General features: G+C 43.4%; 1 protein-coding gene across 1 annotated transcript in view; it reads right to left on the minus strand.

Moving 5' to 3' along the window:
- CNTNAP5 (contactin associated protein like 5) overlaps positions 1 to 18,656 on the minus strand; it is an 865,036-nt gene that overhangs the window by 348,281 nt on the left and 498,099 nt on the right. Inside the window, 2 exon segments of the mRNA XM_021075830.1 lie at positions 4,366 to 4,537; positions 7,750 to 7,899. Of these exon segments, the coding sequence (XP_020931489.1) occupies positions 4,366 to 4,537; positions 7,750 to 7,899 (322 nt within the window).

The following is an 18,656-nucleotide window of genomic DNA, read 5'->3' on the forward strand; positions in this document are numbered from 1 at the left end:
CCAGCAGAGAACTGGTGCTTTAGGAGAGTCCTGAGACCACAGTCTTGGCACCAAAACTGATAGATACTTTCCTAGTAGGTGGTGGTTGGTGCCTGGTAGTGGGGAGGGGGGCAGCTCTAGAGGGAACTGAAGTCCAAGGAAGGTCATGGAGAATTTGAGGACACATGGGAGGTGTATCTGTGGGGCTCCTCCCTAGAAACTACTGGGGGTCACCTGGCCATAGCGGGGACTGAAGAAGCGTCAGCAAGAGGTCTGAGCGTCTCCTCCCCGCACATAAAATGGAGAGTTTGCAAACCTTTGGTTTCGGCAAACTTACTGAGTGTCTACTGTCCACCAGCCATGCAATGGAGCACATGACTTCTCTGCTCTCTCATCTAACACTCAATGCAAAGGTAGGTTTTATTATCCTGGTGTTGCAAAAGCTGAAACGTAGACCACAGGTTAAACAATGTGTGTAACATTTCTAGCTGGCAAGTCTCAGACTGGAAACTAAATGAACTGCAATGCCTCTCAGACCCACTGCCACCTGCACGGGATTGATGCCCTTCTCCAAGTGTAACTCGCACAACTCATCAGCATTTCTATTTGCTGTTCACCTTGGGTCCTGTCTCCCATCTGAATGAAGGCTTAGACAGCATTTGGTGACATGTTTCTTTTGTGGGACTTTGAACCCTGCAGGGCTGGATATGGCTCCTGGAACTTACTGCTTGGCTCCGTCAACAAATACCCTAGGAAGAAGCCCTTGTTGACCTGTGCAACAAGGGGTGAACACTCTTACTGCACTCAGACCTTACCTGGCATCACATACCGTTTCTAATGCCTCCTTTGAAATGCAATGTCCTTAGGCACCTAAGGCTGATGAAGAATTTAACAGGTGGCACATCCCTGAACAACTTGGTTGGGCAGAAGATGAGGTCACATACTCAGATCCACAGGCACACAGCAGCTGCCATTTCCAGGGCAGATCCTTTTGAGCAGATGGTATCATGGAGAAGGATGGGTGGCAGCTACAATCCTGTGACCACGGAAACGTGGACACAGTCTCCAGGTATTAGTTTACCCCTTTTAACAATGAGGATGCCGAGGCTCTTGTACTCCTGTGCCTTCTAGAGCTCTTCTGGCATCTAATGCTACTCAAGTATATTCATAAGGCTGCCTTGCACATTCACTCTGGGTCTGTCTGTGAGGCTGAATATCCCAGGGTGTGATCTTGCTCTAAGCATTCATTAGGGTGGCTCAACTCCAGGAGAATTTGGAACATCATGCCTTGCCCACTTCATGCCCAAGGGATGCAAGAGACAAGTGCAGCTTGTGAGGAAGAGTGTCTTAGGGTGTGGAGGTCAGGGGACTGGAGATTCAGCCAGAGGAGGAGGTGGGTGGCTGCCCATTCTATTCTAAAGGTTTCAAGACTATTGAAGGTGCTTGGGGGTCAGCATGCTCCCAACATCCCTTCAAGGGTCCTCCTGACCTGTACTCTGACTGTCAGGTAAGGACTTCCTCCAGATCAAGCCTCCTAAAGCCAGCACATCAGAGCTGTTGGCCAGCCCAGTTATTCCACCTCCTTCCTTCCCTGAGGCCAGAAGCTTCCATCCTTTTGTTCATCATTGAGATGCAAACAATGCTGGTTTCAATTCTTTAGTCCTAGAGAAGGAACCCTCCCAGCTTTTACTCCAGACCTGTTCTCCAGCATCACTAGTGAACTTGCACCCCCAGACACCATCTCAAAGGGAATCTACTTCAAGGAAACCCCTGGAGGAAGCTCTCAAGATTTGGCAACATTTCTGCCTCTTCTGTGATACTACGTGGGTTATTATATATTATGTTTCCCACAGGGACTAGACTTTAAATGCAGAAGAGGCTCAATGGGGCTGGCAAGGAAGGGAAGCCAGAGGGCTGGATCCCCCCATGGCCGGATAAGTTACTCAGAGGGAGGGAAGAGGAGGCCTGGGTTCCTGCAGCCTGTGGGGACAGGTAGAGAAAGGGTTTGAGAGAAGAGACACGAGACACTTAGCTCAGATCAACCAAGGAGCAAAGGTTTACAAAACCACAGCAGGATGTTCTCTGTCCCAGTATCTCCCACCCAAGTGGCAAGATCCTTGCAGGCAGCACTTTGCACTGGCCCTTCAATCAGGTTCATCTTGATTAACACATATAAAAATAAAATGCAAAACTCAGAAACTGCCTGCTTTTCTAACCCCCTCAACCAAAAGTTAAATATAAGTTCAAGAAATAATTAAGCAAAGCCCTTTACCAGTTTCCCTTCTGTTAGAGACACTGTCTGATAAATCAAGAAAAATGTCCCATTTACCCACAAAACTAAACACAATCCCTTATTATACAATTAACCAAAACACAATTGTATGTAATACAATTACACAGACTCCAATTACACAGAAGTAATGATGCCATGTAGATGGCAGTGGCGTCCACGTAATCGAAAATAATGAGAGCTTCCTTGATTAGAAATTAACTTATCATTAGAGATCCCTATTGATAAATTGTTCTCACTATCGATCTACACTTTGCAAAAAGGCTGTCCTGGATGAGGATGACGGCGACTCTCATTTTATCATTAATAAAGACTGGAGTATAGCAACCATTCTGTGCAGTATCTTTATTCTGAGGTCTCTAAACTGGCACATTCTAATGAAGCATGCATTTTATGACCCACTTTTCCAGCTGGCCAAATAGAAAAAAACGGAGCAGAAAAGCCTGGAAGTCTGTGTGATTTGCTGACGATCCCATGTGCAGTGGTATTAACAGAGAAAGGCGCATATAAAGTTCCACCAAATTATGTAAGTTGTTCCAAACATGAGGCAAGATGATGGTCTGCAGGGCTGATTTCTCAGTTGCTCAGTTCAGGCACCTGCTACTTCTCACCATTGCTCTCCCGACCCGAGTGGTCCCCTCCCTACCTCTGGGCTGGTCCTTTGTCAATCCATCCTTCTCACATTTCTTGTGTCCTCTTTTTACTAAGCAAATCTAGAGCCCAGAGCATGCCATTCAATTCCATAGGTGCATAGAGCACTTCCTAACTGCGCTGGCCCAAGCCCTACCTCTACACTCACAGCCTGTACTCCACCACCTGACCTCCCATCCCCATGGACTCTAGGAATCAAAGACACCATTCATTCTAAGACATGCCATTATTTCATATGCTCCCAAGAAAAATAAGTATTGCCAAAGAAATGATTATAAGCCATCAAATGTGAAAGGCACCCCACTATTAGAAAGTTTTAAATGAAAAACCAGTGTCTTGAGTGGACGAAATACTCTGAAGCCATGATCCCTCCTGTTCCCATGCCATTTCACTGACAACTCTGTCTACTCCATTCTTTGCCCCACTCCTCAGCCAAGTCAGCCTGTGTTTTCAGATTCAGCTCAACATCACTTCCGAAAAACCTTTCCAACCGCATTTCCCTGATACCACGCTAAGCTGCTGCTGTCACAGGTCCCACAGAGAAGGGTACACGTCTTGGCCCTTGATAGCCTCTTGGGGTTACGTCCCCCGCACACCTTGGTGAAACATCAGCCAAGACTCTGTCACCAGCACACAGGCAAGCACCTAAGTGATCACCCACTCCATAAATGGCACTTTGACCCAGGTGAGTAGGACTGGAAGAAGGATGGAGGTTAAGAGCTAGCAAAGAACCATGGGGGAAATGTGACGAACATTGCTGAAAACTGAGGACCCAAGCCCTTTCATTTTCTGCAGTGCACCTTTGAATCTAGAAACTTCCAATGGAGCAGGAGCCAGAGCCCAGGAGAAATGAAGAGGGAAAGGGCACTTTTGCTAGATTTGTGGGTTGCAGAGTAAAGGGCTAATTCTCCAAGAGGGTCTGGTCTCCTCTGGGCCAAAGAAACTGTCGGTGGGTGGTAGTGACAACAGCCATCAGGCCCCAGGGAGTCACTGTGTGCCACTGGGCTTTGCCAGCACCTATGTCACCCACATCCCACAGGGCCTGCAGTCCCTGTATGTGTCAGGAAGGACCCTCACTGCAGTGAAGGAAGAGATGGCCCGGGAGAGACACAATCCCTCCCTCTCCTCGTTCTGCTCTTAACTTCAAAGTAATCAAATGTTGTTTACGCATAAAATTTTAATCCTTTCACAAATGCGTATTTTGATTTAATTTGCATATCCCATTTACTGCAAGTCAACATGAAGAGAGACTGGACTAATTTAAACCATTTGTCTCTGGGCCTGAAATCCTTTTCAGAAATATTTTTCCATCAGGCGACTCAATTATGTCTAATGTGGCTGATGTCAGTGGATTCGAATTTTGGTTAAAGAAACACATATTTAGAACAGCGAGAATGGGAAGGGGTGGGGGTGGGGGAGAACAGAGGAGAAGAGACAATAATTACCTGTCTTTGATGCTACACAGATCAATGTGTAAATCACTAAAATTCCCCAGGGAACCTTGCTGAACTGAAATGAGGTCCTTGGGCTGGTTATCAATAAAGATGAGCCTCATGCAGCCTTGGAAAGCCTTCGTGGGATTTAAACATTGGGAATCGGTGAGATTGTCAGGGCAGCCTGTTTGACAGAGAAAAAAAAAATGAAGAAGAATGCTGAAATGATCAGTCATTGCTTTTGGCGACCTATTGATAGAAGACCTTGAGGTCTGATTATTTTGGTGGTTTTTCATTCACAACAGGGCATGCATTTTTGATGTAAATCTGAGCATTCTCAGAGAGGGGATAAAGCTGGTTCACAGGGGAGGCAGGCTCAACCAGGGTACAGAACAGAACATAAAACATGTTAAGGGCAATACCCCTCCTGTTGGTTTCTCTCATGCTTATTTCTTTTTTCCTCTTTGGAAGTTATTTCCATTGTTTTGCCTGGCATCCTTCACTTACCCCCAGGAAACAACATATCATAACTACTTAGGCATTTCTGTTCTGTCTTGAAACACACTTCTAAATGCACAATTCCATTCTAAATTACACTTGCAAAGAAAATTATGCTTTGGGTAAAGAACAGTGGCAGAGTAATCATCTGGTTAATTGTCAGCATTAACAGGCTTAGTTCCTGAGAAAGGTACACACAGGAACGTAACTGGAATTCAGAAGTGATAGATAAAGCGACTCCACATACTGAAGGCACTAAGTTTAAAGGCACAGAGCTAGAGGTCTGTAATCATACAAAAGGTTAATATCATACCTTTTTGAAGAGTGTTCCTTTAAAAAATACACATTATAGGGAGTTCCCATTGTGGCTCAGCGGTAACGAATCTGACTGGTAACCATGAGGATGCGGGCTGGATCCCTGGCCTTGCTCAGTGGGTTAAGGATCCAGTGTTGTCATGAGCTGCAGTGTAGGTCACAGATGCAGTCTGGATTCCGAGTTGCTGTGGCCTGTGGTGTAGGCTGGCAGCTGTAGCTCATATTCAACCCTTAGCCTGGGAACTTCCATAGGCCATGAGTGCAAATAAGTAAATTAAGTACTTCTCATTCAGACAGGTAGAGAGCAACAACTTTCATGTATGGGTGCTTGTGCTCTTTATAAACTCCACCCCAATGGTTTTAATAGGTTCAGAGCATATGGGGATGCGAGCTTGAAAACGTGACAATAACCCATAAATAATTGGGAATTATTTCAGCCATCTCTAATAGACAGTTCCCGCCAGGCTAAAGCCCGGCAGCTGGTTAACAGCTCACAGGCACATGCTCTAAAATGAAGAGAGATGCTCCAATTCTAATTGAAGCTGTATAGAGAATTTATGTAAGTTGACTATTATTACTCAAACCCATTTTTCACTTCCCTTAAGTTTACAGTCTACGTGTGGGGCGTATGTTTAAACACTGTTCAGATCTCAGATAAATCTTTCCTCCTCAGCCTGGAGCCCGGAAGATTCACCTCAGAAAACACTATCTAAGCAGGGGAGGGGAGCCTTTTCGCCTTTAGGCATTTCAGGGGCTTAAGTAACATAATTAACTGGGTGTAGTTTTCCCCAGAAATAAGGAAACATTTTATAGAGTGCAAAATTACACAGTCTGTGATATGTCTCTGGGGTCGCCAAGACCCTTTTTCTGCAGTCTTTATGGCACTGGCATGTTCCTTTGCTGTCACTGCTGGGTCACAGAGAACCCAGATTTGGGGCCAGATCCTGCTTCTACTAAACACAGAAATGATTTCATCTCTGCAAATACCAGTCTTACTATCTGCAAAATGGGGCTAATATTACCTACCCCATGACGTTACTGCATGAATTAAACGATATAAGACTTGCAAACCATTTAGAGAAAATGAGTGTCATCCCCTTTTTAATGGAACCACAAAGGCCTCACTTGTCAGCTTCCTCCCAGGATACTGTGATTTGGACACTTCATGTCTGCAATGTCCCTTCTGTATTTCAAAGCTTAACTGCATGTTTTGACATGAGAGAAGTGATGTGTACCACAGAAACTGCACTTTATAATTTTACTGTAGAAACAACCGCACTTTATAATTTTGCAGGATATTTCTCTTCAGACCAGGCCCAGATGAGGCCCATGATGATAAAAAGATGAAGCCAGTCTGTCCAATCTAATGTGTACATTTAATGTTGACCTCACTGAACTCTCCCAGCAATTCTGCTTTGCTGCCTCTGTCCTCAATAAAGAAGTTCAGTGTCTTGTTTTCAAGGTCAGACAGCTGCTGAGATTAATTGATTAATTACTCTTTTGAGATTGTTTCTTTTTTTTTTTTTTTTTTTTTTTTTTGTCTTTTGTTGTTGTTGCTATTTCTTGGGCCGCTTCCGCGGCATATGGAGGTTCCCAGGCTAGGGGTTGAATCGGAGCTGTAGCCACCGGCCTACACCAGAGCCACAGCAACGCGGGATCCGAGCCGCGTCTGCAACCTACACCACAGCTCACGGCAACACCGGATCGTTGACCCACTGAGCAAGGGCAGGGACCGAACCCGCGACCTCATGGTTCCTAGTCGGATTCGTTAACCACTGCGCCACGACGGGAACTCCCCTGAGATTGTTTCTACAACAACAAACAATGCACAGAGTAACTAGATAAAGATAGTGTTAATGAAAAAATACCTTTACAAAAACTAAACAATATATACACACATCTATAAAAAGGAAGCAAAAGCCTAATTATATATTTCTCATCCATATCAGCTCACCCTTGTGGTTTTCGTCTTTGGAAAGTTTCCTAGCCTTGGAGGGGGCAGGATCTGTACTGCTTGCTCTTTGCAGAACTACAAGTTCACAGGCCTTCTAGATTTTTCCCATTTTTAGCTGCCCTTCCACAGGCAAGGCCTCCAGGAATGTGGGGAAGGGACAGGAAGGTCATGAAGAAAGCACATGGACACAGAAATGCTCCAGAAAGCTGAGGAGGCTGGTTGTGCCTTTGCACCTGGATTTTTTTGTCTTACAGATCCTGCTGACTATCAGTACACTTTCTCCAAGTTTTCAGCTGAGTTTATCCTTTAGAACATGGTCACAGATCCTTGCATGGTTACAAAAATCTCCTTTGGATGTGTTATGTAATACCAGCTCGGAGAGCTAGAGTTATTTTTCTTCCCTCAGCACTGACCTAGATAATTTATATTTGTACAGCTGTGAAAAAGTTTGCCTCTCATTATTTTGGGCTTGAGGGTAAGTACACATGTGAGTGTTGTGAGTGTGTGTGTGTGTGTGTGTATTAGGAGAATAGTCTATTTGATAAGGAAAGAATTATCACAGTGAGATAACTGCCCACTGCATTCTCCCTCCTGCCTTCATTGTCAACCTCCAAAGCCAGGGAACTTACCTCCAAAGTAGTAGCTGTTTCCAGAATAGATCTGCATGCGGCTGGTATCCTGGGCCGGAGAGGCCGCGTCATTGTCCAAGGTAAGAGTGATGCGGTTTCGCCGGGCATTGATGCTAAGTAAGTGCCACAAGCCATCATTCAAGTTTCTGCCTGCAGAGGAACAGGAAGGGGAAGCATGGGGATGACAGACTCCAGCAGGATGCGAGAGAGCAGGGCTCGCTTCCTCGTCTGCCTTGGCCCATGGACATTCTCAGAGCAGCCCCATTCTCCATCTTGCTCAAACAAAATACCCAGCTGCTACACAGGAGACATCTTTCTTTCTCTTTTCACATTAAATACTATTATTTTATTTTTTTAAAGCAGCTGAACAATTTCTGATATGTTTGGCTCGAAAACCAAAGGGCAAAACACACGTTTGTTGACTACAAAATAGGCTGTGTAAGACACAAATTGACCTATTGATACATGAACGAAGGGTAAAAAGCTAAAAAAGAAAGAAAGAAAAACTCAAAATGTTCCCAGTGGACATCCCTGGTGAAGAAGCTTTTAAAGATCCAGTGTGATCACTGCTGTGTCTTGGGTCACTGCCATGGTACGGGTTCGATCCCCAGCCCAAGAACTTAGGCAATGCATGGGCACGGCCACAAAAAAAAAATATTCCCAGTGGGTTTTAATTTCTGAGAGGCAGGGTTATAGGCATTTTTACTTTCCTCACAGTTTTCTACATGTGGCTTATATTTCTGTTTTAGCAAAAATAAATAAACAATTTTTATGGCAAAAGTAGATGAGGACAGCTTAGATTCCAATGACATACCAGGCAAAGGGTCTCACATTGGAGGGAGGTAACAGATGAGCTCAACTCCAACCTCTTTCTCAGCTAATTATAGGACACTGGCTGTGTTACCCACCTTCCCGGGCTCTGATTTTGCCTTCTGGAATGTCACAATTCCTACTCTATATCACTGCTAAGGGATCCGCTGAAACCAGGCAGAAAGTTTCCAGGGTTGGTGGTGGGCATGGTGGAGCCAGAGCCCAGAGCCACCCATTTCTTCCCTCCGTGTCCTGCTATGTGTTGTGTTACCTTCCTTTTCTCATTGCCTCAGTTTCCTCCCCTGGAAAATGGGGAGAAGGATTATACCCATAGGCTATTGTACCAGTTACTATAGTAGGGCGTGCAAGACAGTGCATGTCACCTCACAAGCGGACAATGGTGTTCGCTGAAACAAATGGACAGAACAGCAACCACGAAATGTCCCCCTGCATTTGGAGGAATGGAGAGTCACATCCTATAGGGTCTCTGCCATGGGGTAAGTCCATGGCTAAAATGGAAGAGACCCACAAAGAGGATTCCATACTGTCCTTTGAGAAATTCAGGCTAGTGGCTTAAACAAAGAAGCAAGCCAACAACCCCACCTGCAGTTCTGGGATAGAGAATAAAAGAGGCCTAACTTCATAAAAGGATCCAGAAAATACTTCACAGAAGAGGTGGTGACAATTTAAGGAAGTTTTGAAAAGTGAGTGAGTTCCCCACTTATCAAGAGTTCTGGGGGATGATCGACAGAGGAATGGATAAAGAAAGTGAGGTACATTATACAGTGGAATACTACTCAGCCATAAAAAAGAATGAAATAATGCCATTTGCAGCAACATGGAAATTCTCATACTAAGTGAATCAGTCAGAAATAGAAAGACAAATACCATATGGTATCACTTATATGCAGAATCTAAAATATGGCACAAATGAACCTATCTACCTATAAAACAAAAATAGACTCACAGACATCGAGAACAGACTCATGTTGCCAAGAGAAGGGGTGAGGGAGGAATGGACTGGAAATTTGGTGTTAGTAGATGCAAACTATTACATGTAGAATGGATAGGCAATGAGGTTGGCTCTATAGCACAGGGAACTATATTCAATAACATAAGATAAACCATAATGCAAAAGATTACAAAAAGAATATATATATATATATATTATATATATATATACATATATATATGTCTGAATCATTTTGCTATACAGCAGAAATCAGCACAACACTGTAAATCAACAATACTTCAATTAAAAATTCAAAAGAGAGAGAGAGAGAGTTCTGGGTGACAGCCTGAACAGAGAAGCAAACTTCTGGAACGAGAAGCAGGCCAAGACCCCAGAAAGGCAGGTGGGAAGAGGGTCCAGTCACCAAGGGTCTCACATGCCAGGCCAAGGAAGGCATTTCAACAACGTCCATGGACAAAGGATTAGGGAGGACACTTTACCCAAGCAATTCTATCAGAATCTCTGGGGATGGGTTCTTGGCATCTGTATTTTGTAAAATCCCCATGGATGATTTTAAACTGTGGCCTAGGTTCAAAGTCACTGGTCTAGCATCTGGGAGCCCAAGAGCAGTCTTTATTAGTGTAGGGATGACCTGGCTAGAGGTACATATTCAGAGACTCAGGTGGCAGATGGGGAGTTGGGATCAGAACCCACGGGCCTCTCTCTGGCTTGCACAGCCCACAGAAGACAGTGCCGGGGGTGGGGGTCCTCCGTCGTCGTGGTGTCAGAAGTAAGAATGAAGAGGAAGGGATGGGTTAAGAGCTATTCCTAGAGGTAAAAGAGCTTAGGCTTGGTAGTGCCTTCTGGAACAGTCTCCAAGAAACCAGTTGGGAAGAAAGTACTGAAAATCAAAGCAGAGGTCCTCAGGGCTTCTCAGAACAGCTACAGAAGAGCTAGTGCCCCTGAGACATCCCAGGGCTGGAGAAGCTGCCCCAGGGAAAGGGCAACACCAGGCTGGGAGCCCAGCTGCGAAGGATTGGCGGCCACGCTCAGTCTGTTCATCACGGTCCAGATGGAGGGGCTTTCCTGCATTTCCAGCCCGCTCCCTGGCAGCCAGTGTCTGCTGCAGCCCTGAGCATCTGCTGGGGTGGAGAGGACCCAGAGCTTCGCACCTGGAGGCCCTGCTTCCCCCAAAGGCCAGGGTTTGGGTCCCAGCAACAGGGATTCTGCTAATGAGGTAGAGGGTCTGTCAAGTGTTTCCTGGTGATGTGCACTTGACTTCTGCCAGGGCCAAGTGGGGGGCATAGTCAGTGGCAAGTCTTTATTCCTTTTACTGTCATTTGCATACTAATTTAAATATCTCTGCATAACAAATGAGATTGCATTTTCAGGTATACTATAAGGCTGGAAAGGAGCAAATAGTTCAGCAAATAGGGTGACAGTAGCTCTTAAGGGCCTCAGGGATACAGTGGAGAAGAAGGTATATACAGAGGCTGGGCGAGGGTCCCATCTAATTAGAGACAGATCATCAAGTCTTTGTAACACAGAGGACACTGACCCCTGCTCTGTATGAGGGGGCCAGGCTGGAGCTCCAGCTTGTGTGCTCTGACTTGGGCTCCCATCCCCTTCCCACATCACTATCCACAATGTCTTTAAACGCACCACTGAAGAAGGGTTTGCCTGGTTGCCTGTTTGTTTTCTTTTTCCTTTCCTTTTTCTTTCTGGTCTGTTTTTCCTTTTGATTCCATCTCTTTTTATCTTCGCCTACAGGGTCCCCAGTCCCTGCAGGGGGAGCCTGTGTGAAGCCAGGGCTCTTAGAGGAGAATTCCTGGAACAGCAGTCCTTGATGCTGACAAAGGGATTGCCTGGGGAGCTTTGAAAAGGCAGGTCCCTGGGCCCCACACAGGGTTAATTAAGGCAGCCTTTTGGGGGTGGCCACAGACTTGGGATCTTTCAAAGATGCCCCTGAGATTCAACTCTGCAGCCTGGGATGGGAACTAATCTGTGAGAGGTTTCAGAAGAGGAAGGAAAGAAGCTCGGAAAAATAAGACCAACTCAGAGGAGCTGCTCCGGGCAGAGATTCCAAGATTCTGCGAAGTGGCAGATTCCCCCTGGAAAAATCTGCTTCTCCCTGGGCCTGTCTGCCCCTTCATTCTGTTAATGGGTCCAAAATCACACCCTGAAGGTTCTACAAGGTTCATTTTTTAAGAACGCTCTTTTAAAGGTACAGGTTTAAGTGCTATTAATTATTCACAAATTAGAGAAAATCAATTCTATCCAGTTGCTTTCCTCCAAAAGCCTCTGAGAGAAAGAGCTCTGAAAAAAATAGTTTTTAATGAAAGGGACAGGAAAGTTTTTTGTTTTTTGGATTTTTTTTTTTGCTTTTTAGGGTCACATCCAGCATCCAGGGCATATGGAAGTTCCCAGGCTTGGGGTCAAATCAGAACTACAGCTGCCAGCCTACATGACAGCCACAGCAACACAGGATTGGAGCCACATCTACCACCTACACCACAGCTCAGGGCAATGCTGGATCCTTAACCCACCGAGCCAGGCTAGGGATGGAACCCACATCCTCATGAATATTAGTCAGTTTTATTACCATTGAGCCACAATGGGAACTCCCAGGAAAGCATTACTTTGGAAGCCAAAAACACCTTAGGAAAAAGTCTCTGGAGATAAAAGCAGCATTTTTAGGGCTTCGCTGGGGAGCTAAGCACTCAAATGGTTTAAAAGCTGAGGCTTAAAAAGTGGGACTTAGGTTCTGGAAAAATTGTTGGAGATGACAAACATAAAACTTCTGACCTTTAATGTGACGTTAGATAATACTTGTCATTTCTCAGGCTGGCAAAGAATAGAAACCAATTACACTCAACATTAGGGGATATAGAGAGCAACAGGCAGTTCCAAAGGTTTCCATTTCTTTCTGGAAGGCGCTATACCAGTAAGTCTCAAAAACCTTGAAAATATCATACCTCATCTCTATGAATTTTATTCTGAAAAATTAATCCCAAAATAGTAACAGCACAGCAACCAAGATTTATGATAAAGAGAGCTCATAATACCATTATTTATAATAGCAAAAATTCACAACTACTGTTTCCAAATCAGAATATGGTGTATTCAATAATATGGACTATAATCCTGAATGTTTGGTTTTCTATATGAATTTTAGTATCATGCTTCAAACTCTATAAATAGAACAATGTTTCTACAGAGAGTGTATTAAATTTGTAATTTAACTTAGGAAGAAGTGATATCTTTACAAAAATATTGAGTTCTCCTGTCCAAGAACAGCATATCTTTACATCTGTCCAAATATTATTCACTGCCTTTCAGAGTGTTTTAACATTTTTCTCATATGATTTTTTCACATTTCTTGTCAAATTTATTCCAAAGTTTTTCACCTTCTGTCACCATTGTAAGTGAAAATGTCACTACCATTAGAAATAGTAATAATATGGAATATAATGTTGTCATTAAAAATTATAATTCCAAGAATGTTAGTGAGAATTTGATAAGTGAAAATAGTATGGTTCACATTTTGTTAAAAATGACTACAAAGAGACAATGATTGGAATGATGCTAAATGACAGAATTACAGATTTTTTTCCTTATACAAAGTACTAGAATTTGTGAACTTTCTTTAAAAAAGTGCAACTTTTACAATTATTTTCTTAAACTAAAAAATGTTTAGTCTGAGATAAAGAATAGGAAAAGTGTGCATTCTTTTCCACTTCTTGCCGCTATTATTAAAAGTGGCTGCTTCCACAGTTCCCATCGTGGCTCAGTGGAAACGAATCTGACTAGCATCCAGAAGGATGCAGGTTTAATCTCCCTGGCCTCACTCAGTGGGTTAAGGATCCAGCATTGCCATGAACTGTGATATAGGTCGCAGACACAGCTCAGATCTGACATTTTGGCTACAGCTCCGATTATTCTCCATAGCCTGGGAACCTCCATATACTACAGGTGCCACCCTAAAAAGACAAAATAAATAAATAAAGTGGCTGCTTTCTGTCCCAGAATTCAGTGTACAGTGTTAGTATACAAGGTCTCTTACACAGTGGGTTAAAAAGGCTTAGAAGGTTTTCTTCATGAAAAAAATAAAGACACTTTCCATCCTTGCAACTAAACCTGCAAATGAAATATGAAACAGCCCAATTGTAAAAATCGCTAATAATACACACCACCAGCATTGAATTCCAAAATATGTGCCAGGAACTTCACATGTGTAAATAGTAATTCTCACAATAGTGCTGGTGGCCAAGTTTTATAGTCCTGTTGTGGATGCTAAAACAGAAAACTGGAGAAGCTGCCCAGGGTCACAGGGCCACTCAGGGGCAAAGGGAGATTTCAAAGGAAGCTGGCAGCACCCAGGCTGAGCTTTCTGCTCTCTGCGTTTCCAAAGCCAGCCCTGCTCCACTCCAGGAACCACCCTGACAGCCAATTATATCTGCAAAGTTCTATTTCCTGCTGTGGTATTCAGCTTTGATTTTATTTATTTGCATTTTTGAAACAGCTTTATTGAGATAAAGTTCACCCACCACACAATCCATCTATGTAAAATGTACAATTCAGTGGTGTTTTTTTTTTTTTTTTTTTTTTTTTAGTATTCTCACAGTTAGGTAGCCATTGCAATTAAGTTTTTAAATGTTTTGCAACACCCTTCCCTGCAAAGCAAAGCTGTAACCTGTGGTTCTCAGTCTTCAATCTCCTCAACCCACCTCCAGGCTTAGCCCAACACTAATTCAGTACCCATCTCTATGGACTTGCCTGTTCAGGAGATTTCATATAAATGAAATCACACATTCTGTTCCCTTTTGTGATTGGCTTCTTTGGCTTAACATAATGTTTTCAAGGTCCCTCCCAGGTAGCAGCTCATATCAATTTGTATGGACAATGTTCCTTCCTGTGGACAGACCACATTTTGTTTGTCCTTTTGCCAGTTGATGGACATCTGGGCTGCTTCCACTTCCCAGGTACTATAAATAGTGCTGCAATGAACATTCCTGCACAAATTTCTGTGTGGACCTACTTTTTCAGTTCCCTCTACGTGCCCTTAGAAATGAAACTTCTGAGTCGTGGGGAAATTCCATATTTAACCTTTTGAGGAGTAGCCAGGGTGTTCAAAGTGGCTGCTCCAGTTTCTACTCTCACAGGGCGAGTTCCCCTCTGACAATGACTGAGTTCAAAATTTGGTCCTGTGCCTTCGTGGAACTTCTAGCGTCTAAGAAGAATTAAAACACAGTTCAAGTTTTGTCTCTCAACATGTCCACTTTGGTCTGCCCTTGGAATTCTAGCTGACTTTTATTACTTTGATTTTATTTTCCTAGATAAGTATCATTACCAACCATCTAATGCATTTCTTTATAACTTTTATAATGTGAATTTCCCAATAATTTAGAGTTCACATTTGATGAAACTAAGACTCAAGGCAGTTAAGCAATATTCTGAAGGCCTAAGCTTTTTTTCTTTTTTTTTTTTTACTAAGGATTTCCCATAAAGCAAGAGTTGCTCAGGTCTGGCACTGGACTAGATAGACCTTTGATGGGGGTGTGGTGTCCTGAACTGTGCTTCTTGTGTAGGATGCTTAGCAGTATTCCTGGATGCCCCCATCCCCACAAACACATCACCAGACATTGAGCTGCATGAGCTGTTTGAATATTTTGGAAATCAATCCCTTGGTGGTGGTATCCATTTGCAAATCTTTTCTCCCATTCTATAGGTTGTCTATTGGTTTTGTTTATGGTTTCCTTGGCTGTGCAAAAGCATTTAAGTCCCATTTGTTTATGTTTGCTTTTATTTCCATGACTCTAGGAGATGGATCCAAAAAACTATGGCTGTGATTTATGTCAAAAGAGCATTTTTGCCTATGTTTTCCTCTAGGAGTTTGAGATTAACATGTAAACACTACTACATATAAAATAAACAACAAGGACCTTCTGTGTAGCATAGGGAACTATATTCAATGCCTAAATGGAAAAGAATCTGAAATATGTATACATAACTGACTCACCGTGCTGTACTCCTGAAACTAGCATAACACTGTAAACCAACTATTTTTCAATTTAAGAAGGGAAACAAATTAAAAAAAAAGAATAACACCATCAACCATAGACTTTTACGAGAATAAAATGATAAAGGTATAGGAATATGCTTACCACATTATTTGGCCATGGTAGAAGCCTATAAAGTTAGGTTTGTGAGTTCTTTTGTGGTACAATGGGTTAAGGATCTGGTGTTGTCACTGCAGTGGCAGTGGCTCAGGTTTGATCCCTGGCCTTAGGAACTTCCACATGCCACAGGGAACAGCCAAAAGAAAAAAAAAAAAAAGGTTAGGTTTGTGCTTGAAATGAAGTCATCACCAGACACACTGCCAGAGTCCCCCTGTATGGGACTAGGGACATGAGAGGTTGGGGTGGGTGGGAATGGAAAATTTCCTTTGCTTGAGAACCACAAGGTTAAAATACAATTTTGAGATTGCAGAGCCTCAGAAAACAAGTGCTTGCTTCTGGTCTCTCTTGCTTTCTTTTTCTTTCTAGTTCTCTGTCAAATTCCTAACAGATCTTTGCGTTTCATCCTTCACATTATTTAGGTATTTCTGTGGTTTAAAGACAGAACTTTGAAATCCAGCGACTGTCCTGGAACCAGCTCCAAACATGGGTGCACAGAGCTATAGTCCAGGCCTGAGCAGAGTCCCCAGAGGACTCTATTTCCAGCCCTGAGACAGGCTTGCTATGATTTCCACAGTGGCTTTATATTCCTTTTCCCCCTTGCTCAAGGCCCTTCCACTTTAATTGCTAGCAATTTAGACAGATTTCTTAATCTCTCTCAACCTGCTTCTTCATCTGTAAAAGAGAGACACAATTGCCTGGCTTGACTTGGAAGTTTCCGGGCTTTATCTTTCCCAGAAAACCCAATTCAGCTGTTTTTCTATATCCTTTCATAACAACCTTTATTTAATAGTTCAAAGGTAGTTTCAATTTTTGAGAGAACAAAGTGGGAAATATATAAATAATTGAATAAGGCAGTCTTAAAATGTCAATCACACCATAAAAGAGCATATTCCAATTATTAGTACCATTATGCCAGCATTTGGGTCCTGAGTTCTGTTTTTCTCAGGTACCATTTATCCACCAATTATCAAGCTCTATTAACCCTTCCCTACAGATGGTGGCTTGAATTCACACAGTTCTTCAAATTTCCTCTCCGCCTTGGATTCTATGCCCTAACACTGCAGCTGGGAATTTCTGCGATTGCCTCCCTCCTTCCCAACACTCTGCCCCCTTTCTGCGACAGGACACTCTACTGGACTGAACTATCTCCAGACCAAGGTCATGGTCAGCCTCAGAGCAAATATCCCTCCAGGGTGTCCTGGAACCCAGACTGAAACTCGAAGTGCTCATCTTGCCAGTCTCTGCCTCTGTAACCACTTCTCCATCTGTCCTCCCCACCTCATTTCCCAATATTCCTACAATGATTCCCCACTCCAGCTAGGCTAGGGTATACATTACCCTCCAAGTGAATGTACTTAGCTAAAGGATGCTTCCATGCCCTGTATGCTGTATGCTGCCTCCCTACCCCACCCCAAATTCACCACCCTATCCTCCAATACCCAGCTTTTGTCCTAGTGCTCTCTCTCCTTAACTATAGGGACAGGAAGCATATACACACACACATACATACATACATACATACATACATACATACATACATACTTCCACATGAAGTACTGAAAAGTTTGAAAGGGTAAGTAAATAAAGCAGGAAATGAATAAAGCAGGCTTTCCTGGACCAGATCAGTACATGAAGCTTTCGCCTTTTAAATTCTTATAACATCCACTGTCTGATCTATTCATTCAGTTCACATTATTCCCTGCCTCATAGTATAAATTAACAATTCATCTCCATTAAGTGTTATCTCCCCAATGGGATGAAAATTTCCTGTGGGTCAGAGTCTACATCGTGTTTTGGTACCCGCCCCCCAACATCAACAGGGCAGCATTCTATCCTCTCCAAAAGCCCCTTGATTGACTGAGCCTCAGACTAGCTGAATCTTCACTGCAAAGTATCAGCAGGAGGGCTGTCTCTAGTACCTGGACCATAAATTACATGTTAAAACTTTCTCAGGTGTTAAAGCCTTGCTGACTGAGCAGGACCCTGTAAGACTTTCCCAGAGTGGACCCCCACTCATGCCCTCAGCCTGCCTTTTGTCTACAGAAAAACTTTAGTCAAAGAATCAATTTAATCACAGAAGTGAGAATAAACAGAGAAAAAGAAAACAGTCAAGCAAGACAAAATAATAGTTTAGCCATTCAACAACGTCAAGGACCTTTAGTTCTTCCTCAAGGACTATAGATAATATCCTAAGCCATGTCCCTAGAGCTGTTTTTCCGATGCTCAAGCTCCCACCAGGTGAAAGAGGTCAACTGTATGATACCTGCAAGCAAGTTGACCCCAGACTGGTTGCAACCAGACAGTTGATGATGCTGACTTCCAATGACCTCACCACCAACCAATCAGAAGAATGTCCACAAGCTGCTCACACCCTGCTCCTCAAACACTGTAAGACTCCTCACTACCCCCTCCAAGGGCTGGGGGGCACAGTCCTTGAGGCCCTAGCCTACTGTGTTCCCTCATTGCCTGGAAATTAAGCTTTTTCTGTTTCCTCCACTTCTCTCTCTGTGTTTCTCTTTGGCATCAGTGTACAGAGACAGCTGATATTTTGGCAATAGTCTGGCTCATATATCAAGATAACCTGTATCGTCAGAACCCACGGCTGGCATACTGGAAGAAAACAGGTGGGTTTGCCAAACACTGGAGCAGGATATAAACCATGACAGTTTTCTGGTTGATGGTAAAGGTGTTGTTTCCCCAGGGTAGACTCAATGCTCAGCTCCAGTATGTACATGTTAAAAACAAAGGTCAGATCCAGAGACAGCCCAAACTCTGGTGTCCCTGACTAAAATTCTCCTTCATCTTTTGTCTGTTCTCTTTTGCTCTATGTGACCCAGGCATCTAAGCCACCAGTGGAGTCTTACTCACCTATATTTCCTCCTATTTCTCTCCTCTAATTGGAGCATCCTGCCCTTCCTTCTTTGTTGGACCAAATTCTATTCATTCTTCAAAATCAAGCAGTGTTG

Source organism: Sus scrofa, chromosome 15, assembly GCF_000003025.6.
Source record: "Sus scrofa isolate TJ Tabasco breed Duroc chromosome 15, Sscrofa11.1, whole genome shotgun sequence".
Classification (NCBI taxonomy): domain Eukaryota; kingdom Metazoa; phylum Chordata; class Mammalia; order Artiodactyla; family Suidae; genus Sus; species Sus scrofa.